Source organism: Canis lupus, chromosome 4 (genome assembly GCF_011100685.1).
Source record: "Canis lupus familiaris isolate Mischka breed German Shepherd chromosome 4, alternate assembly UU_Cfam_GSD_1.0, whole genome shotgun sequence".
NCBI classification, from domain to species: Eukaryota; Metazoa; Chordata; class Mammalia; order Carnivora; family Canidae; genus Canis; species Canis lupus.
Window position 1 is genome coordinate 37,766,005 of NC_049225.1, and position 23,526 is coordinate 37,789,530.

General features: G+C 40.4%; 1 protein-coding gene across 7 annotated transcripts in view; it reads right to left on the minus strand.

The window, feature by feature from the left end:
- The window catches only part of FAF2 (Fas associated factor family member 2), a 91,339-nt gene extending 76,647 nt beyond the window's left edge, over nt 1–14,692 (minus strand). For 4 of the 7 annotated variants that reach the window (XR_005358143.1, XR_005358146.1, XR_005358144.1 and 1 more), the window contains exon 1: nt 14,544–14,692. Coding sequence is in view for 2 of the 7 variants with exons in the window: in XM_038534697.1 (XP_038390625.1) it covers nt 14,544–14,606 (63 nt within the window). In the remaining 5 variants the exon portion in view is untranslated. Of the gene's footprint in view, nt 1–7,209; nt 7,255–11,121; nt 11,232–14,543 lie in introns of all 7 variants that reach the window. The other 3 variants (XM_038534698.1, XM_038534699.1, XM_038534697.1) reach the window with 3 other exon arrangements.
- Between the last annotated feature and the right edge of the window lie 8,834 nt (nt 14,693–23,526).

A 23,526-nucleotide genomic window follows, 5' to 3' on the forward strand; every position in this document is an offset into this window, starting at 1 on the left:
AGTCAATTAAGTGGCTGACTAAATTTCCACTCAGGTCATGATCTTGGAGTCATGGGATCGATCCCCAGGTCAGGCTCCATGCTCAGCGTCGTGTCTGCTTGTCCCTCTTTCTTCCCGCCTTGCTTAGGCTCTGTCTCAAATAAATAAATAAAATCTTTTTTATCCTTTCTTTCTCTCTCTCTCTCTCTCTTTTTTTTTTTTTTTAAAGAGGGGCACCTGGGTGGTTCAGTCGCTTAAACATCTGCCTTCGACTCAGGTTATGATCCCAGGGTCCAGGGTTCGGCGAGGAGCCTGCTTCTCCCTCTCCTCCCTTCTTGAGCTCTCTATCACTATCTGTGTGTGTGTGTGTGTCTCAAATAAATAAAATTTTTTTTAAAAAAGAAATTCTAGATCTACTGAAAATAACTCTGAAACATCTTACATCAGAAAAAACTATCAAAGATTACTGGGGCCATGACAATATGACAAAATTACTTAGGAGCAATAATATAAGGTTTTTACAAACTCAAAAGGAAAATCTTTTTTGTGTCTCTGAAAAAAATAAACTATGTAAACATGAGGATTAAAAAAAAGTCATCAGGGATCCCTGGGTGGCGCAGTGGTTTGGCGCCTGCCTTTGGCCCAGGGCGCGATCCTGGAGACCCGGGATCGAATCCCATGTTGGGCTCCCGGTGCATGGAGCCTGCTTCTCCCTCTGCCTGTGTCTCTGCCTCTCTCTCTCTCTCTCTCTCTGTGACTATCATGAATAAATAAATAAAATCTTTAAAAAAAAAAAAAAAAGTCATCAGAAGCGAAACTAAGAAACTCACAACTGTCAAAGATGGAACAATCTGAGCCTCAAAAAGCACAATGGCAATAAGTTACATTAAATGTGTTTAAATTCCTGAGTTCATATCAATAATTTTTTTAAAACATCACTGGTTACTTTTAGATGAAGTACTTCTAGGAATTCAACTCATTATTTAACAACTAGTAAAAAACTGAAAGAATCAAATCTTTATCCTGCCTTTACTATACATACTATAACTCAGTGTAACTAAATAGATGAGGAAATTAAATCTTTATACAGGAATCCCTATTTAATAAAGAAGAAATGAGAGAACTGGAATGTCCTCATTTTGTATGTGAAAAGACTAGGTAAAAGCTAATGAAATACAATGTACTGATATTAAGCTTATGGAAATGTGCTTAAGGATACTAACACTGTAAGCTAAATTTGAATTAAGTGAAGAAATTCTACAAAGTTTGTCAACACTTTTAATTCCTAAATCACAGGTTTAATTGTGTACATTTGAATAAACCTTCTGCATGTAAAATCTTTTCTGTATCATTTTTGAAAGGACTTGTACTCTTTCAAGCATATTTTTGGTTATTTATCTTATATATTAAATTCCAATTTTTCAAAAGGACAAGGGTGCCTGGGGCGGCAGGGGGTGCTCAGCTGGTTGAGCATCTGACTCTTGGTTTTGGACCAGGTCGTGATCTCAGGGTTGTGAGATGAGATCAAGCCCCGCATCATGCTCCCTGCTCAGCAGGGAGTCTGCTTGAGATCCTCTCCCTCTTCCTCTGCCCCTCCTTCAGCTTCACATGCATGCATGCTTACTCTCTAAAATAAATAAGTAAATCTTTAAAAGAAAATAAAAAATAAAAAAGACAACAATTTCGCAAATTCTCAATTCCACCCTTTATTAAATACTCCCACAAAAAATAAACAGAAATATAAGACCATGTATACAACTGAACATTCTCCAGGACCACCCACCCAATGTCTTAAGATAGGACAAAACAGGATCACAGCCCATTTGGGTTGGGAGAGGTCTGGACAGCTGGGTAGAGTTAGGGGCACTAGAAAGATGCTCTCCCTCCTCTGGGTGTTGAGGATGTGCTAGCCACAGTAAGACTAAAGTAGCTGGCTAGCACAGATCTTGAGTCTTAGATGGGGACCACTTTCCCAGCTTCTAACTAAAAGAGACCTGCCCAAGGTAAAGACCTGCCCACTGAGAGGCCTGGGCAGTGCCTATGCATCAGGGGCTTTACATGCATTATCTCATTTAATCTTTTTAAGAACTCAAAACACCCTTTCATGATGAGAACTTAAACTAGGAATAGAAGGGAGCTTCCTCACCCTGATAAAGCGCATATCAAGGGACGCCTGGGTGGCTCAGTGGTTGAGCGTTTGCCTTTGGCTCAGGGCATGATCTTAGAGTCCCAGGATCGAGTCCTGCATCAGGGTCCCCACAGGGACTTGCTTCTCCCTCTGCCTATGTCTCTGCCTCTCTCTCTGTGTCTGTCTCTCATGAATAAATAAAATCTTAAAAAAAAAGATAAAGCACACAGCTAACTCAATAATGTGAAAGACAATGCTTCCTCCCTAAGATCTAGAACAAGACAAGGATGTCTGCTCTTGCCACTTATATTCAATATTGTAAAAGAGCAATTAAACAAGAAAAAAGGGCATCCAGATCGAAAAAAAATGAAATTTTATTCACAGATGACATGATCTCAGGTATAAGAAACCTACAAAAAAACTGATAGAACTAATAACGAGTTCAATAAGGTTGCAGGATGTAAGATCAGCATATAAAACTCTATACACTAGCAATGAACAATCTAAAAATAAAATTAAAACATTTCCTTTCACGGTACCATCAAAAAAAATAAAATATTTATGAATAAATTTAACCAAAGAAGTGCAAGACTTGTACACAAAAGACAATAAAACATTACTGAGAGAAACTAATGAAAGGAACCCTTCCCATGTTCATAGATTGGAAGACTTAATTTGTTAAGATGGCAATAATCTCCATATTGATCTACAGATTAAACAGCAATTGTATCAAAATCCTAGCTGCCTCTTATGTAGAAATTGACATGATTCTAAAATTCACTTGGAAATGAAAGAGACCCAGAATAGCCAAAATAACTCTGAAAAAGAATAAAGTTGGAGGACTCATACTTTATGACTTCATATTTGTTGTACAACTGCCAATAGTCAACAGTGTAGTACTAGCATAAGGATACAAATCAATGGAATAGAAATGAGAGAGTCCAGAAATAAATCCACAGTTACAGTCGACTGATTTTCAACTGAGGTTCCAAGGTCATTCAACAGGGCAAGAGTCATCTTTTAAATAAACGGTGCTGGGAAAACTGAATACTCACATGCAACAGAATGAAGTCAAACCCTTACCTCACAACTATTAACTCAAAATAGATCAGACCTTATATGTAAGACACCAAAAGATACAGATATGACACCAAAGGCACAAGTAACAAAAGATAAAACAAATAAATTAGGTTTTATTAAAATGTAAAACTTCAATAGATTCCATCAAGAAAATGAAGGCAACCCACAGAATGGGAGAGTATTTTTGCTAATCATATATCTGATAAAGGACTTGTATCAGACTACATAAAGAACTCTTACAACTTATTAGGACATGTAACCTAATTAAAAAATGAGCAAAGATGGGATCCCTGGGTCGCGTAGGGGTTTGGCGCCTGCCTTTGGCCCAGGGCGCGATCCTGGAGACCCGGGATCGAATCCCACGTCGGGCTCCCGGTGCATGGAGCCTGCCTCTCTCTCTGCCTGTGTCTCTGCCTCTCTCTCTCTCTCTCTCTCTGTGAGACTATCATAAATAAATAAAAATTAAAAAAAAAAAATGAGCAAAGAGGGGATCCCTGAGTGGCTCAGTGGTTTAGCGCCTGCCTTTGGCTCAGGGCGCGATCCTGGAGTCCCGGGATCGATTCCCACGTTGGGCTCGCAGCATGGAGCCTGCTTCTCCCTCTGCCTGTGTCTCTGCCTCTCTCTCAATTTCTGTGCCTATCATGAATAAATAAATAAATAAATCTTTTAAAAAAATGAGCAAAGAATTTGGGTATTTCTCCAAAGAAGACTGACAAATGCTAATAAGCATATGAAAAATGCTCAACATCATTTTAGTCATTAGGGAAATGCAAATCAGAACAACATACTACTTCCTCATTACCAGGATGGCTACAAAGATGGACGATTAACATATGTTAGTTAACCTGCTCGCTTTGGCAGCACACATACTAAAACTAATGTTAGTGAGGATGAGGAAAAATTGGAATCCTCACACACTACTGGTCAGGAAAATGATGTACTTAGGAAAAACAAGTTGGCAATTTCTCAAAAAGTTAGAGTTACCAAGTCACTCAGATACTCTACTACTAAGAGAAATGAAAACATGTCCACACAAAAATTTGTATATAAATATTCATAGAAGCATTAATAATAATAGCTGAAAAGTGGAAGCAATCCAAAAGCCCAATAAACAGATAAACAAAATGTGGTTTACTCACACAATGGAATATTATTTGGCCATAAAAATGAATGTAGTACTGATATAAGCTACAACATGGATGAACCTGGTGACTAATGGGCACAGTTTTCTTTTGGGGATGATGAAAATGTTCTAGAAGTAAATAGTGGTAATGGCTCCACAACTTTTTATACCAAAAACCATTAAATTGTATATATTTTTTTAAGATTTTATTTATTTATTCATGAGAGACAGAGAGAGAGAGGCAGAGACACAGGCAGAGGGAGAAGCAGGCCCCCTGCATGTAGCCTGCCTCTCCCTCTGCCTGTGTCTCTGCCTCTCTCTCTCTCTGTCTCTCATGAATAAATAAATAAATATCTTTAAAAAGATGCACATATTCCTGAATATCAACCAGTTCCCAATTAATACACATATTTAATGCAATTCCAATAATGCCACAACAGCACAAAATGATTCTTAAATGTATATAAAGAGCACCTGGACGGCACAGTCAGTTAAGTGTCCAACTCTTGGTTTTGGCTCAGGTTGTGAGCTCAGGGCGGTGCAATCGAGCCCCATGTCAGGCTCTGCACTTAGCATGGAATCTGCTTAAGTCTCTGTCTCCTTCTCCCTCTGCCCCACTCCATGCATAGTAAAAAGCTTGTAAGAATTACCAATAATTTTTCAAAAAATACATAAATAGGGAAGGAGTCCTATCCTATCAGATATTAAAACTCAGTGTAAAGCTTATTGTTATTAATTCAGTAATGGTACCAGCGGACAAATTAATGAAACAATACAGTATGATAAAGAGGACTACTCACAGTGGGGGAAGGCATGGATTATTCAAATAACCTATAATCTCCAGTGGAAGAAGGTTAAATTAGGTTCTTATACATACAAAAAATAAAGTTCTTCATGGATTAAAGGTCTGATTTTAAAAAGAAAACTATAAAACAAAAACAAACAAAAAAAAAAGAAAACTATAAAACATTTCAAAGAAAGCAAATGAGAACATTTGTATAACTTAAGTAGAAGCTTATTTTTTTTTAAGTAGAAGCATTCCTAAAAAAACTGAAAACCCAGGCACGCCTAGGTGGCTCAGCGGATGAGCATCTACCTTCAACTCAGGGTGTGGTCCCGGACACATCAGGCTCCCCGTCCAGAAGCCTGCTATTCCCTCTGTCTATGTCTCTGCTTCTCTCTGTCTCTCATGAATAAGTAAACAAAATCTTTAAAAAAAACAAACCTGAAAACCCAAAAGCCGAAAGAAAAAAAATTCCAATTTGATAACAATTTAAACAAATGTAAATGAAAGATAACAAAATCAAAGATGAAGGATATCATGAAAAATATTTGCTATACATGACCAATATAAAGAACTACAAATTGATAATAAAATGTCAAATAATCCAACAGCAAAAGAACAAAGGATAGGCAGGCAATTTACACAATAACTGTAAATAGCCAGAAGAAGCTCAATCTGTCAGTAATCAGAAGTTTATGGAACAATGGGATTCAATCTTAAAATAAGATTATTCTGCAATCAGCTTGGCCAGAAAGCAAACCTCCCATACACCCAGGAACACTAACATAAAAAAAGAGGCTGCAAAGCAAATCACGGTCTCTAAAGTTCCTTATTCTTTCCTATTAGAAATAGCTTAAAACAAGTGCTTGCACTAGTTATTCAAACTTGACTGAAACCGAAACTAAAAACTACAACCACCACTACCACTAGAAATGCAAATTAAAACAAAAGCTTTCAGGACGCCTGAGTGGCTCAGTGTTTGAGTGTCTGCCTTTGGCCCGGGGCATGATCCTGGAGTCCTGGGATCAGTCCTGCGTGGGGCTTCCTGCATGGAGCCTGCCTCTCTCTGTGTCTTTCATGAATGAATGAATAAATAAAATCATAAATAAATAAATAAATAAATAAATAAAACAAAAACTTAAAAAATTTTAATCATACTGACAGAAATTCAAAAAGCTATCGTCCAATGCTGGCAAGGATATGGGGAAACAGGTCCTCTCACATCCTATTGGCTGGAGTGTGAGCTACCAAAACTCCCTTGAAAATAGACTACCAGGAGCTATTAAAACATACAAAGTACATGTTTTGAGCCAGTAACATATTTTTAGGATTCTGTTCTACAGATACAAAAGGTCTGCTATATCAGTAACATCCCCCATATCCATAACTACATCTCTGGACATCTTCACTTTTATATTCTAACTGAAACTTGGCTTTTTTTCTGAATATAATTCTTCCTCTGAAGCATTCTACCATTTTCTCACTTGTATTTCCAGGGTATGGAAATGAGAGAACTGTCCTCTATTCTTTTCCACCTTTGAGAATTCTTCTTTCTACTTAAAATGTCCACTTTTATGTAGAAGAGGTTAAGAGAATTATGAGTGATGATGTCCAGAATTAGAACCATACTTTTGACTTCCTTTGCAGTTTGTTTTCTTAAAACAACCACACAGCAGGGCTCCTGGGTGGCTCCACCAGTTAAGAGGTTGACTCCTGGGGATCCCTGGGTGGCTCAGCGGTTTAGCGCCTGCCTTTGATCTGGGCGTGATCCTGGAGTCCCGGGATCGAGTCCCGTGTCGGGCTCCCAGCATGGAGCCTGCTTCTCCCTCTGCCTGTGTCTCTGCCCCTCTCTCTTTCTCTATCATGAGTAAATAAATAAAATTAAAAAAAAAAAAAAAAAAGGTTGACTCCTGATATCAGCTCAGGTCATGATCTGGAGTCATGGGATTGGGCCCCACGTCTGCACTGTGCTCAGTGCAGAGTCTGCTTGAGCTTCTTTCTCCATCTCCCTCTGCCCTTCCCCCCCGTGTGCACATGCTCTCCCTCAAAGAAATCTTAAAAACAAACAAAAAAAAACTTAACACATAGCTACTGTTATTGGTCCTATTCACTTACCTATAGTTGAAAACAAATCAACACTGAGGGCTGGAGAGGCAGTGGCTAGGAAAGAGGAAGAAAGAATCCAGATTTCTGGATCAGATCTAAGCTTGTCACTACTAACCTTAGGTAAATTATGTACTGATCCTAGTTTACTCACCAGTACCAGAAACTACACCATTTATTTTTTGAGAGGAATCAAAGACACAATGAATCTATGGCACTTTGAATAGAATATGGCAGACACTTGAGGAACATAGAAGTCAGAAGTACTAAGTGCCATGCAGTTGAAAATTAAGTATAGCTTTGGACTCCCCCAAACTTATCTACTAACAGCCTACTGTTGAACAGAAGCCTTACTGATAAACAGCTGATTAACAGATATTTTATATGTATATATTATATACCGTATTCTTAAAGTACGCTAGTGGAAAGCACATGTTATTAAGAAAATGGTAAGAAAAATACATTTACAGTACTGTAATTATTGAAAAATATTGGCTTATAAGTGGATGTGTGCAGTTCAAACTCATGTTGTTCAAGGGTCAACTGTAAACACTCAATAAATGTTTAACTGACATCAATAACAAAATCACCTTCAAATCTCAAAATTTCTTTTTGTGTTCTTGTTCCACAGATGATCTCAAACAGTTGGAGGGCTTTAATTATTATCTACATGCAGATAATTTCCAAATTTGTACTGCTAGCCTAGATCATTCTCCTGCACTCAATACTAGCATATCCCCTTAGACATCTTCACTTCAATGTCTAATAGAAACCTCAAACTTGACATGACCAAAACTGAGCTACTTCATCTCACTCCCCAACCCAAATATGCTCCTCCCATGGCCTTCCTTATCCCAGTTAATGACTCTTCCACTTCCAGTTACTTAGGTCAAAAATCTGAGATATCCTCACTTTCTCCCTCACTTCACACACAATTCCTTAGAAAAATCCCATCCATTTTACCTTCAAAATATATTCAGAATCCAACTATTCCTCATAACTACTTCCTACTAGTTCAAGCAGTCTTGCATTATTGCAAAAATCTCCTTACTGGTCTCCCTATGCCTCCTTTACTTTTCTTTATACTATCCTCAAGAAAATAGCCAGAGTGACCCTAAGAAATCATAAATCTTGTCATCACTCAAAATCTGCCTTGCTTCAGAATTAATGCCAAAATCCTCACAATACAAGGCCATTTGTAAACTAGCCCTGCCTTCAACTCTGACCCTAGCTCCTACTACTTTCTACCCTCCCTCAGTTCTAGCCACACTGGCCTGCTTGTCATTTCTGGACAAAGTCACTTGAGGCCATGCCTTAGGACTCTTGTATGCCTTATTCCCTGTATCTGCAATCCTCTTCCCCTAGGTACCACATGATTTGTTTAGTACGTTTTCACACAATTGACAGACTCTCAGCAAGGCCTTCCCTTGATAATCCTATTTAAAATGAAACACCCCCCCACCCCAACCCACCCCACCCCCACCCCCACACATTCCCCAGGCGCCTGGGGGGCTAGTCAATTAAGTGGTTGGCTCTTGATTTCCGCTCGGGTCATAAGCTCAGGGTCCTGGGATGTAGCCCCACCATGCTGGGGAGTCTACTTTCTCTCTCCCTCTCCCTCTGCCCCTCCTCCACTCAGCAACATATCTCTCTCCCCCTACCTTTCTAAAATAAATAAATCTTTTTAAAAAATAAAATCAAACACCTCCCTCCTCAAAATTCCCTATTTCTCTCTACAGCATTTATCACCATCTAACGTAGCATATATTTCATTTGTTTATTTTGACTCTTCTCTCTCTCCTCCACTAGAATGTGAGCCCCACAAGGGTAGGAATTATATTCAATATTCCATTGGATCTTGTGCCCAGAACTATACTAGCACATATTAGATACTGAAAAAAAGTTGATTGAGAATGGGATAAATGTTTGGGTACAAGGATAATCCCTAACATTAGTTGTATAAAACCAAAAAAACAACCTTATTGTTCCATAATTTTTTACAAACCAAAAATGACTAATGTTTAGCATTCACTTAATATTTGCCAGTGCTTTCCATATATTAACATTTAATTACTCAAACAATCCCATGAAGTAGGAAGTCCACAGATGAAGAGACTAAAGCAGAAAGGTTAAGTAACTTGCCCAAGGTCACAAAGTTAATAACTGGAGAAGCTAAGATTCAAATCCAGGTGTCTTACTTCATAGCCGGTCTTCATAACAACTTACTGTGCTGTGCTGACCTTCATAATTTTTTGACCTTCATAATTTTAACATGATCCTACCTCTATTAAGACAAAGACAGCAAAAGCTCTTACTCAATGAGAATAAGACTTACTAGTCAATTAAAAAGTGACATAAAGTGAGGAATAAAAACATTTCATACATTACTTAAATATTTCATTTAAAACATAAAACCCTAGGTTTTTTGCAGCAATCTTTTGATGAAAGCCTACCCTTTTCTTTAGGGAATGCGTCCACTGGCATTCTTTGGAGCCTTTCTAGCATAAACCATATCCATAAATCACTGACTTAATTTCTTGGAGTGCAAGAACTCCAAGCACTTGCTAATAAGCACTAAGTGCACAATACTGATTCTCGATTTTTCTCAAAGTTATCTTTACACCCATCCTGCCCACACCTAACTTAAGAGCAATTTTTTTAGCAACTTGATCCTATACATCTTTTCCAAAGAATTTAATTTAGTTTTCATATAAAAACTCTTGCAGTGATATTTTACGGGCTTATGTATTATATTTTTATGACAAATATAACCAGCACACAATGGTTTGGGAGCAATACAACTGACTCTTGTCAAGAATACAACTCATCTGGTAAAAACAAAAATACTTAGACATATTACAGAGCAGATCTTAGGAAAAAGAAGCCATCTGCTCCAACTAATAAGTCAAATGAAGAGTAAGAGAACTTAGACATTAAGCATGTGTATCTATATACACAAAGAAAAAAGTATACAAAGACACACAACAAACCGAGAAAGAGGAGAGGGAAATAAGATGAAATTTCATTACCCTTTTATAATTTTACATTGCTGACTTGCATAAAGTATGCATTAAGTAAAATTTCTTTTTAAGTAAAAAACAAAATCTCTGTGAATTAGGTAATAGTATCCCCATTTTATAGATAAGAAAAGATTCAAAAAAGTGGGAACAAGGCCAAGGTCACAGAACTCATCAGAAGCTAAGTTGAAAGGCTAATTCCGATTTGCCCCAAGTTTCAAAGCTCATGGCTTTTCTACAATACCAAATTCCTGGGCAAAAAATTCAAACTGATCTCTCTGATTTTTTTTTAAATACATGAACAAAGAGCATTGTATTATTCTTTCTCCTTTAGGTAATAAAGAGATGAAGCCAAAAAGAGAGATTTTTAAAGTGAATGAGAAGCTTGACTCTAAGGCCAGAGTTCAGGCTTAACTTTCTATAATTTAAAAGAACAAAGATCACACCTTAATATTCATTTAAAAGGAAAGAAGTGTCTTACTCCTGGGGCACCTGGATAGCTCAATAGGTTAAGCATCTGCCTTTGGCTCAAGTTATGATCTCAGAGTCCTGAGATCAAGCCCCCACAATAGGGCTTCCTGCTAGGCAGTGTCTGCTTCTCTCTCTGCCTCTCCCCCTTGCTCACACTCTCTTCTCTCTCAAATAAAATCGAAAAGAAAAGAAAAGAAAAGAAAAGAAAAGAAAAGAAAAGAAAAGAAAAGAAAAGAAAAGAAAAGAAAAGAAAAGAAAAGAGAGGGAAGGGAAGGGAAGGGAAGGGAAGGGAAGGGAAGGGAAGGGAAGGGAAGGGAAGGGAAGGGAAGGGAAGGGAAGGGAAGGGAAGGGAAGGGAAGGGAAGGGAAGGGAAGGGAAGGGAAGGGAAGGGAAGGGAAGGGAAGGGAAGGGAAGGGAAGGGAAGGAAATTTCTTACTCCCATACAAAAGCAGAAAGGAATCATTTCTTCCTCCTGGCCTTGCATATAGCTCCTTTAGTCCCTTCTCTCTGTCCATGTCATTTTTCTCCAGGTGTTCAAACAGCAACCTAAAAGCAGTAAACCAAGGCACTAGAGGAGTCTGTTATATTTGGATATTTGGGAAAATGGGGTTCAATAAAGTAACCCTACCCATATCTGCATTAACTCTTAAGACCTATTCTCTTCCATTTGAAACAGCTTAAAACAAACATGTGCATTCATATTCAATTGGTTCCAAAATAAACAGAAGAAAAGGATAATTAGAAAAAAATTTTAGAGGGACGCCTGGATGGCTCAGTGGTTGAGCCTTTGGCTCAGGGCGTGATCCCGGAGTCCCAGGATTGAGTCCCACATCGGGCTCCAGGCATGGAGCCTGTTTCTCCTCCCCCTGCCTCTCTGTGTGTCATGAATAGATAATAAAATCTTAAAAAAAAAAAAAAAAAAATCTTAGAAAAAATCAAATGGTCTGAGAAACACGATAAATATACTCTGGGAAGTTCCAGTCAAATCACATGTCATAAAAAAAAAAAAATGAAACAGAGGAAACCTAAGATTTCTAAAATATTTTACTTTTGCTAATTTCAATACATCAAATGAAGCAATATTATTGAGAATTCGTGCCTAGCAGTACCACCCGGTTCTGTCCTGACTCCTATGGATATTCCAAGCACACACTCCAAAGCGTTAGTGAAGGAAACCTGAAACTTAAGTGTTATGCTATTCTCTAGCTGAAAAAAACCTTTGATGGCTCCCTATGTATACAGAGTAAAATTTAAATCATTTTGCAAAGCTTTGAAAGGCCTCCAAAATCTGACTCTAATTTACCTTTCCAATCATATTTTCCACTTCCAATTCTCTCAATCCATCACAACAAACATTCCACACTATTCCATCTTCATACATTGCTTGAGCCATTTCCTCAGCTTTGAGCATCCCTCTGCCTACTACCTGTTGAAATTCTATTCCTCCTTCAAAATTAGCAAAGTACAGTGGAAAGAACCCAGCCTTAAAGTCCGATTCAGACCCACTACAGTTCTAATTCTAATTCCATCCTATTTAATAGCTCAATGAACTTAGGCAAATACTTCAATAGATCGGTTTCCTCACTTAGGAGCAGCTCTATCATCTATGGCACTTTATAATGCTATTTTGAGAATTAAGTGTAATAGTTATAAACTATCAAGCACCATGCCTAAGGCACAGTAGATACTTAATAAATAAATGGTTAACTACTAGGTCATCCTCTCTTCTCTCCTCCTCCTACCTCCAGGAATATTCCTATCCTTCCATAAATTCCCATAGCACTTTGTTTATATCATAGCATACTATAAGCACGAATATACCGCAAGATACTCATTATTCACGTATGTATGTTAGCTTGCTTCTACAGTAGGTTATACGTTAGAGGATTATGGGTATGGATCTCTAAATCTCTGCCACTTAATACTTTTGTGAGTTATTTAATCTCTCAGAATCCGTTTCTTCATTAACAAAACGAATGAGGCTTAATTCCTTAGTGTTAAGAGGTTTAAGAGTTAAAATACATTAAATATCTGGTATAATGCTTGACATCTAGTAAGTTTCAAAGAACGTTCAATGGCAATTGAATGATGAACCTGATCCAGCAACTGCTTAAAGAACACAAAAATGCAAAATGCATTTGCCTTGGTAAATCCAATTTCACAAAGCAATCTACTTTTTTGGTTTTATTTTTAAAGTAAGTTCTACCTCCAATGTGAGGCTTGAACTCACAACCCTAAGATCAGGAGTTGCATGCTCTACTGACTAAGCCAATCAAGGTACTCCTCACAAAGCAATCTTAATACAACTTTAACCTACTACTCACCTCTTACCAATATAAGCGTCCAATGAAGACAAAACAGAGGTATCCATGTACTGTACCTCAGAAATACTACGTTTTCATGTCTTCGGAGCATCAGCCCAAGTATATCATGACATAATTCATATCACCTCAGAATACTTAATCTGGAACCTTATCCCTAAAGAGCTGTAAGGGGTAAAATGTCCTGCCAAATTAAACAAAACTTTGAAATAAGTGGTCCACCAAGAAGAGGAAGCCGGTTGTCTATTGTTTAATTCATTCTGATCCTAATTTGCTGTGTCCTCAATTTCTCAAGTCAAGAGCTCAGGAAAGGTTCTGGAAAGATGGATCTGGCTTTAAATCTGATACTACCACTTACTGGCTATGAAACCTAAGTATGTTACTTCCTTAAGCCTCATATTCCTCATCTGTAAAATAGGCCTTGTAACAGCATGAATCTCAAGGTTTGTAGTATTAAATACGATCTAGTATGTTATGTGTTTAGCAAAGTATTTACAGCATGGTAAGTACTCCATAAATGATATTTGAACTAGCAGTGCCTGAGCACTAAGGTTCTTGGTAAATAATGCCAAATTAATGAATATTCAGCACATTTTATATTCGGAAGAAAGTGTACCACTAACTTACTCTATCCTAAGTTAAATAATGATGAATAGTAGCAATACCGCTTGGGAACATTTCACAGTTTACAAAGCCCTTCATAGATCCATAAACTCATTTTAAGCTCACGATATCCTTAGGGGGTAGACATTTTTACGAGAAGTACTTTAGAAATAAGGAAACTGGTATCCATTAGGGTGATAAAGGGCCAAGGTTACCCACCCTATTGGTCTCCTCCAATCGTTTTCTCCAACTCAGAAGTAAGTGCTTAGTGCCAAAAGTTCTTAACACGACTACCACTAAAAGGAGGCAGATTTCTGCAAGTTACCACCCACGTCAAGCACTGTCAAGAACGTGAGTCCAGGAATAAGCCCAGGGTAGTAAACCCCGTCAGAAGCCACTGATACTTAAAATTGTTGCCTGGTTTCCTTAGGTGGTGTCCTCCCACACCTTTAGGGCGGGGGCCAGGTCTGCCACCTCCCCCACCAGAGCGCCCAACACAGGACCAGGCACCCAAGAGGCCATCAATATATATTTGCAGAAATAGCATGGGATCCTGGTAGGTTTTCCAGAGACCCGAAACGAGGCCAGCTCCGCGGTGGGGATTAAGCATCTGGGTAGTACTAGAGTCGAAGGGCGGAGAGGGTCCGACGGGTAACTGGGCTGGGAAGAATGGTAGAGAACGGGTGTTGCTAAGGGAAACCAGAGAAGCTGACCCGCGGAGGGGTGATGAGAGGGCCGCAGTCCTGGCTGGAAGGCGGAGGACCGACAGAGGCTCGGGGGCCGGGAGCAGCAGGGCAGTTGGCGTCTGGGGGGGAGGGGGCCGCCGCTGATCTGAGGAGAATCTCGGGCCCAATCTGAGGGAGGTTCTGGGCTCCAACAGGGGCCCACTCCCCAGCCCGTGACGGCATTTCCTGCACCGAGTACTCGCTGCTACCTGAAACTGCAGCAGCTTCTCTGTCTGCTCCTGGGTTAGATCCCGCTCCTCAGGCGCCGCCATTTTGCCGCCGCCTCTACGCTTCTGACCCGTCCGCACCGTCACCCGCCGGAAATGACCTCAGCAGCAACCACGTCCGGTCTGAACGGCCGCGGGCGCGCAGCTGCGTCTGCGCGTTTTGCGCGTTCTGTCACCGGGGTGCTCGTGGTGACAGTTCCCGCCGTCAGAGGGCGCCACTCTCGAGCAATCCCGAACACTTCCGTAAATGGCCGAGAGGCTGTCGCTCTGAACGCTGTGGGCGACGAATGGATCTGCTCAGACCCAAGGCTCCTGAATAAGATCGCAAATTGCCGAGAGGTCCCGAGGGCTCCTCGAGAAGCTCCGGAAATTCCCGAATGCCAATTGGCAGTTTTCGTCTGTTTCCTAAACCACTTTCCCATAGTCTCCCATATTCCAGAGTATTTCTTAGGAGATTGTGGCCGTTCCAAAATATCGGGCGTCTGATGTTTGATTCCTTCCATGACGTTTTCAAGAGCGCCTGACCATCTCTCAGGAGATTCCGAAAGACCCTGAATAGTGTGGTTAGGTATTTCTGATGCCGTCTGGAGCTGTAAGTTGTGAAAGGCTTCAGCCACGTGAAAATCGGGGCTTCAGAGTCGCTTGTTAGGATTGTTTGGACTTGGCCACCTGAGACTTTGACGGTTAATGGCGCTACCAGCCTTGGGCAGAGCTTTCCATCCACTCAGGTGGTGACTGTACCCCTACCTGCCTCAGGCCCATTGGCCCGACATCCCTTGATAGACAGAGGGAAAATCCTGGACTGGGATCGGGATACTTGGGTTCAGGGTCCAGTGCCCACCTGGAAAAGTGCTGGACGTCCTTGGACAAACCACCTCCTCTCTGGGCCATTTTGCCATTGGTGGAATGGGGTTCCCCCGAGGCCACTGACAGACATGCTGCCTCAGCTCATCTCCTTGGAGGTAGTCCCTCACCCTTTCCACTGCCTTATTTCTACCCTTCACTGTCTGACTTCCTTTGCACTTTCCCTGACCCTTCAAACTGCCACCTCTGTTTAGATCTCTTTTTCAATTACACTTTTTTTTTTTTTTTCCTTCTGCCATCTGCTTCTGTCCCCCTCCAGAAGGCCTGGACAAGGCAGAGGGGTCTGGGTCTGGTGTCTGCTTTTCCCAGACTACCTGTATGTGTACCTGGGAAGTCACTCTGGCTCAGCATCCGTGGAATCCCACCCCTACCCACTTTAAAGGTCTGATGAGGCAAGATAGGACAAGAGGTGCTTTGAAAGCTGAAGTTAGTTATGTGAGGACTACATTAAGGGATGGAAGGGCACTTCTTACAGGCCTGTATCATGTAGATCTTAACCAGGTCGGCACAAGCTGCATAACTAATAGCAATACCTTGAATTTTTCTTAGACCTTTAAGGTCAATTTGGAAGTAAACAGATGTGCCTTTTACATCAACTCAAACCGCAAAGGAGACCTAGTACTATTCAATATCTTCGATAATGTTGGATGCAGCCAAACTAGATGAGAGATTGTAAAATCATACACCCTCTGGAGTTATTGCATAATTCTGGTTTAAGATATATTCCTTCAACAGATAAACTTTGTAGTTCTACTAAAAACCATGGAATGTTTTTCACTTCCTCAAAGAAATACATCCTTTCTTGGTCTACTTTTCTGTTTTCTTTGAATTAAGACATTGTTACAAAAATATTTTATTTTTTTAATCTACCAGTAAGAATTTGCCTCAGTGTAGAGAACACAATGTGGCAAACTGGAGAGTTCATTCTCTGTGCAAAGGTGGATTCTGCTTTTTAGCCCTAGCTGATGGCTTACATGTAAGATCAGTATTGCTAGGACTTCCCATTTCTTTTTATAGCTAATTCATTTATTTTATTTTTTTAAGTAAACTCTTCACCCAACTTGGGGCTTGAGCTCATGATCCTGAGATTAATATTCATATGCTCTACTGACAAAGCTAACCAGGCCCCTAGAACTTCTCATTTTTAGTTTTATTAATTTTTTAAAATATTTATTTGAGAGAGAGAGTACATGTGGTATGGAGGGGGAGAGGAAGAGGGAGAGAGAGAAACCCCAAGCAGACTCCAACCTGAGCGTAACTCCATCTCATGATCCCGAGACCACGACTTAAGCCATTACCAAGAATCACACATTTAATCGACAATGCCACCCAGGTGCCCCCAAAAGTTCCCATTTTTAAAAGAGCACCTACAGGGATCCCTGGGTGGCGCAGCGGTTTGGCGCCTGCCTTTGGCCCGGGGCGCGATCCTGGAGACCCGGGATCAAATCCCATGTCGGGCTCCCTGCATGGAGCCTGCTTCTCCTTCTGCCTGTGTCTCTGCCTCTCTGTCTCTCTCTGTGTGACTATCATGAATAAATAAATAAAATCTAAAAAAAAAAAAAAAAAAGAGCACCTACAAATGTCCATCAACTGAGGAATGGAAAAAGAAGAGGTGGTATATATATACAATGGAATATTGCTCAGCAATCAAAAAAGAAATCCTGACATTTGAAACAATGTGAATGAAGCTAGAGGGTATTATGCTAAGTGAAATGTCGGAGAAAGACAAATACCATATGATCTCACTCAAGTGGAATTTAAGAAAGAAAACAGAGGAACATATGGGAAGGGGTAAAAGAAAAAGAGAGAGGGAAACAAGCCATAAAGACTCTTAATGATAGAAAACCAACTGAGGGTTGGTGGAGGGAGGTGCATGGGGGGATGGGCTAGATGGGTATTTAAGGAGGGCACTTGTTATAAGCACTGGGTGTTGTATGTAAGTGATGAATCACTGAATACTACTCCATAAATTAATATTGCACTGTAAACTACCTAAAATTTAAATTTAAAAAAAGAGCACCAGGACACCTGGGTGGCTCAGCAGTTGAGCGTCTGCCTTTGGCTCAGGGCATGATCCCAGGATCCCGGGATTGAGTCCCACATCGGGGTCCCTGCATGGAGCCTGCTTCTCCCTCTGCCTTGTCTCTGCCTCTCTCTCTATGTCTCTCATGAATAAATAAATAAATAATAAATAAATAAATCTAAAAAATTTTAAAAATAAATTTAGAAAGAGCATCTATAAGTTTAGAGCTTCATATAAAATCTCCACATTTTAAAATGGTGATAACTTAATTCAGTCTTTTTTTTTCTTTCTTTTTTTTTTTCTTAATTCAGTCTTAAGAAAATCACTCTGTCGGGCTCCTGGGTGGCCTAGTGGTTGAGCATCTGTCTGCCTTTGGCTCAGGTCACGATCCCGAGATCGAATCCCATGTCAGGCTCCCTGTGGGGAACCTGCTTCTCCCTCTGCCTGTTTGTCTCTCTTGAATAAATAAATAAAATTTGGGATCCCTGGGTGGCGCAGCGGTTTGGCGCCTGCCTTTGGCCCAGGGCACGATCCTGGAGACCCGGGATCGAATCCCACATCAGGCTCCCGGTGCATGGAGCCTGCTTCTCCCTCTGCCTATGTCTCTGCTTCTCTCTCTCTCTCTCTCTCTCTGACTATCATAAATAAATAAAAAATTAAAAAAAAAAACAAAGGAGAATAAATAAATAAAATTTAAAAAGAAAAAAAAGTAAATCACTCTGTCAACCATAATTGCGAGCCATATTCCAGCCTATGAGCTGCTAATCTGCCCCTCTGACCTAAATAGAATCCTGATGTCCTCTGTTTGTCATGGGAGAAGCTGGCCTTGGAAGAAACCTATGATTTTTTGATAAATTCAAGGTGAAAAGTATGGAAAGTGTAATTAATTAGTGGCTTGCCCTCTCCTTTAAGAATAATTTTTCCCCCTTTATTCTGCCTCTTGGAGCAGTGCTATTGAATCAAAATCCTTCAGCTCAGCTCATTTTCCCAGGGTCCTGGAATAGAGGCCCACATCAGGCTCCCTACTCAGCGGTGAGTCTGCTTCCCCCCACTCTATCTCCCCCTGCTCATGCTCTCTCCCTCTCTCAGATAAATGCAATTAAAAAAAAAAAAAAAGGCTTTGTCAATGCTAAAGTCCTTTGCAGAAATTAGTAATGTAGATTGATTCAATATGCATTTGTTACTGTCTTATAATTACTTAGTTCTCAGGATGACCTGGCATCAGGAATCTCCTAGTCTATAGCAGGAATACCAGGCAGGAAATGATAGAGAACCAAAAGTGTGTAGTTGGTAGTAGACTGTATCAGTAACATAGGCCCTATTAGCTCCCTATATCATCTCTCACCTGGATCACTGTAGTTACCTATTAACTGGTCTCCTTGATTTTACTCTTAATCCCTCTCTACTTCAGTCTTGTCACAGCTGCCAGAGAATCTTTTTCTTTTCATTTCTTTTGTAAAGTAGGCCCCAGGCCGAGCATGAAGCCCAATGAAGGGCTTGAATTCACGATGATGAGATCAAGACCTGAGCTGAAATCAAGAGTTGATGCTCAACCAGCTGGGCCACCCAAGTGCCCCAAGAATCTTTTTGCTAAAGGAAATCAGATCCTATCATTCCCCGACTCAAAACTCTTTCTTGGCTTCCCATTGTCCTTGGAATGGAATCAAGCTCCCTAATGTGGCCTACCAGGCCCTAAGTGATCCGGCCCCTACTGGTTCTCTGACCTCATTACTGGGAACTCATTGCTTTCAAACCTCACCTCATTGTTCTCATTTATACCTTGGGGATTTTGCATTTGCAGTGCCCTCTGCCTTGAGTCCTCACATGGCTGGCCCCTTTTGACGTTCAGATCTCAGCACACGTGTGCTATATGCTTAATGAAGACCTAAACATATTATGTTTTCTTCAAAGCACTTTTACCACTAGATGCTATTTTCTTGTTTACCTAATTATTTGTTATTTCCCAGATCTGCATTCCATGAAGGTAACAGAGGCCAAGACGGCTTGGGCCACCACTAAGTCCTTAGTGCTAAGAACTACACCAGGCACAGAGTACAAGGTCTGTAAATATATAGCCCAGGCTAGATCACTAGAGCAGGGCCTTATGGATAGGGTGGGAGGCATGATTATGGGAGTAAAGCCATGGGAACTAAATGGGAAAATTAAGTGACTGTCTGTGGGATATAGAGAGATGGTCTTTAATTAGAGCATCTCAAATCAAAAGATAAAAGAAGGACCACATCACTTTTGGGTGATGGGGGAAAGAGTGCTGCTAACATATGACCTTTAAAACAGTTATTTTATTGCTCTTTTTAAAACCCCGTGCCCATAAAAAATTACATGATTTGTGAACTGAGAACAAGTTCAAACAACACCTCAGTTGGCAGAATTGGGGAAGGGAAGAAAAGCAGGAGACCTATTTACAGATGGTTTAAATAACCCAGATGCATTTAAATTGTCCCCACAATCTCAGGCTCTCTCTGATTCAGAGAGGAGGAGCATGGTTCTCAGGGGACAGACTGTGGGTTCCACTGAAATGGGTGCTTTGATTACCATCTGGACACCTTGGGGTGTCCTTTAAGGTTGTAGATCTGGAGATGGTGGAGCTACCATACTGGCTGCCAAGGCCCCTGATGACAATGAGGGGCCAGTGTTCCTGTTATACACAGTAGAGTCAGGAGGAATAAGTCTGGGGGCTGGGGGATTCACTGGAACATCTCTGGGTACTTCCATACCCAGCAATAACAGAAAGTAAGCAATTGTAACAACTACAACTTGACAAAGGAAAGACAACTAAAGGCTCAGACCCTTCAGAAATGAAAGTCTGGGTTAGTACACTGGAAAGCAATCAGGCCAACTGAAGTATTAAGACAAGAGTGAAGGAATCTAGAACAAGTAATGGAGGAAAGATGCTTTGATTATCACATACAGCCTTGGGACCAGATGTAGGTTCAGAGAGCTGTACTGGATTTCTCTGACTCACTTGTCTTAAGTCTTTACAGAGGTTGTGGCTGGTAACCATTAGAGGGATTTTTATAAGTGATTGGACATGCACTGTCCCTCTCGGAAGAAGTGAAGGCATTTTGTCCCCACAATGGCAGAGAACCCATATTGTGTACAGGACTGGACATAATGAGAGGAAGGAGCAGCACTGAGCAGTACAACAAAGCTTATTGTATCAAACACCTCTTAGGTTTTACCTCAGATCTTTGCATTCTCATCTGTCTCCAAGGCTCTTGGCCACTTGTTTCACCACAGCCACTACTATGGTGGCCAACTCTACATCAATTTTGTCTGGTCACCACCCTGGTGACCAACTTAGCCAGACACAATCCAACAGCACCTCACCTCATACATGTACCACAAGCCTCCTGCCTCCTACCCTATGGCCTGTCTATTGCTACTGAAGCACAATACATCACAGGTCAACATGGTGCCCACACATGCATAACTCAGAAGTGCAAGGCAATGAATATCCCGGTGGAGCAAAACCCTGACAAATAAGAAATGGGATCTGCCAAATAAAGACCCATTTCCTGCCCTATGGTGAGCTATCTTGAGATTCAATCATGTAAATGGTCTCTCCCAGGAGAGATTTATGGGATGGAGCAACACATTTGCTATCAAGCAGTAGCCAGACCCTTGTAATTGCCCTCAGTCTTTCCCTGCCCCACTCCCTGGTTCTGCCATGCCTGATTCCCTGGGATTGCACTCCCTGTAAAGTATAAACGAGTATGCTTTTGGGACACCTGGGTGGCTCAGCAGTTGAGCGGCGGCCTTCGCTCAGGGCGTGATCCTGGGATCTGGGATTGAGTCCCATATTGGGCTCCTTGCGGAGAGCCTGCTTCTCCTTCTGCCTGTGTCTCTGCCTCTCTCTGTGTGTCTCTCATGAATAAATAAATAAAATCTTAAAAAACAAACAAACAAACAAGTAAGCGTTTGATTCAGGCTATGTTTTCTATGGAACCCAAGCTGTGACACTGTATATGAAGTTAGTGGCTCAACTACAGAGAAAAATAACAATTTCAGGTTAATTTAAAACACATGATTTGTCTATATATTCTCCATAGGTTATATTCTAAGAACAGAAAGAATAGTGACGAAATCTTAAATGATACTCTGTAATCGCAGTGTCAGTAATAATATTGATATTGTTATTTCAAAACTATATACACATGTAAAAAGAATATGTTATGCATCAGAACCAATTTTTCAGTGAAAGGGAAAAATACATCTAAAATCAAAGAGATTGGGGATCCCTGGGTGGCTCAGCGGTTTGGTGCCTGCCTTTGGCCCAGGGCGCCATCCGGGAGTCCCGGGATCGAATCCCGTGTCGGGCTCCCAGCATGGAGCCTGCCTCTCCCTGCCTGTGTCTCTGCCTCTCTCTCTGTCTATCATAAATAAATAAATAAATCTTTAATAAAATAAATAAAATCAAATCAAAGAGATTAAGTGAAAACATTGTAATATTAAATTTGAATTAGAAATATTAGGGACAGGACGACGGGTGGTTGAGCGTCTGCCTTTAGCTCAGGGTGTGATCCCGCAGTCTCAGGATCAAGTCCCACATCGGGCTCCCTGTATGGAGCCTGCTTCTCTCTCTGTCTATGTCTCTGCCTCTCTCCCTGTGTCTCTCATGAGTAAATAAATAAAATCTTAAAAAAAAAAAAAAAAAAGAAAGAAATATTAGGGACCCCTGAGTGGCTCAGTGGTTGAGCGTCTGCCCTCGGCTCAGGGTGTGATCCTGGATTCCCTGGATCAAGTCCCGCATCAGGCTTCCATGAGGGAGCCTCCCTCTCCTTCTGCCTGTGTCTCTGCCTCTCTCTGTGTGTCTCTCATGAATAAATAAATATGATCTTATAAAAAAAGAATTAGAAATATTAGTTGGGGTACCTGGCTGGCTCAGTCAGTAGAGCATGCAACCATTGATCTCTGGGTTGTGGGTTTCAGCTCCACATTGAGTATAGAAATTACTTAAAATGACAATCTTAAAAAAAAAAGAAATATTAGTAAGAATACAATGCATTTTTCTAGTTCAAAAAATATATATTTCCTAGTTCTGTTGACTAAAGAGCCCTATAAAAAAGTACTTACCTACTGAGGGACCCTGACAATAGTTTCCAAATATCACTTCACACTAATAGATTGTAGAATTCTTGGAAGAAATAACTAATTTGAGTCTGGGACAGGAAATGTACAAGATGAGCCAGGAGCACCTTGCTTTACTGAAAAGCAAAGAAGCTATCAAATTGTTACAAGGGGCCAAAGATGGGAAAATTCAAGCATCAAAAGTCCAAGGTATTGGGTATATTTATTATCTTTATTGTGCTGAGGGTTTCCTAAGTGTACATATATGTCAAAACTTATCAAATTGGAAACTTTACATATGTAAAGTTTGTCGTATGTCAATTATACCTAAATAAAGGTACTTAAATAGTATAAGGCTGGGTAGCCCCCGTGGCTTGGCAGTTTAGCACTGCCTTCAGCCCAGGGCGTGATTCTGGAGACCTGCAATCGAGTCCCGCGTCAGGCTCCCTGCATGGAACCTGCTTCTCCCTCTGCCTGTGTCTCTGCTTCTCTCTCTCTCTCTCTAATGAATAAATAAATAAATAAAATTTTTTTTATTGACACAAAGCATTTATTAGTTTTTAACAATAAGGCATATAAGGTAGGACTATCAGAAAAACTAGTAGGGAAATTAAAATTTATCTTGAGGTCAGGAAAATTTATTCACAGACAAGTAAGTGGTTAAATGTATAAATTCTATACAAAAAAATCTTTAAAAAAGTATAAGGCTGACAACAAATTGAAACACATCAGATATGTACAGGAGTTCATTATGATATCAAAACATTAAAAAAAAAAACCCAACCCAAAAACAACAACCCACAGACAAATAGCTCAATAATCACTTTTGAAGATTATCAGCATATTAATTCATTTTTTTCTGAAAGCTGGCAAATTAAGAGAAATAATCAAGAATTTACTCATTCTCTGCTACTTCTGGGTAACCAAACTGATAATTAGTGAAAGTTCTTCAAAAATTTCCAATTAATGACAATGATATATCACCTCACA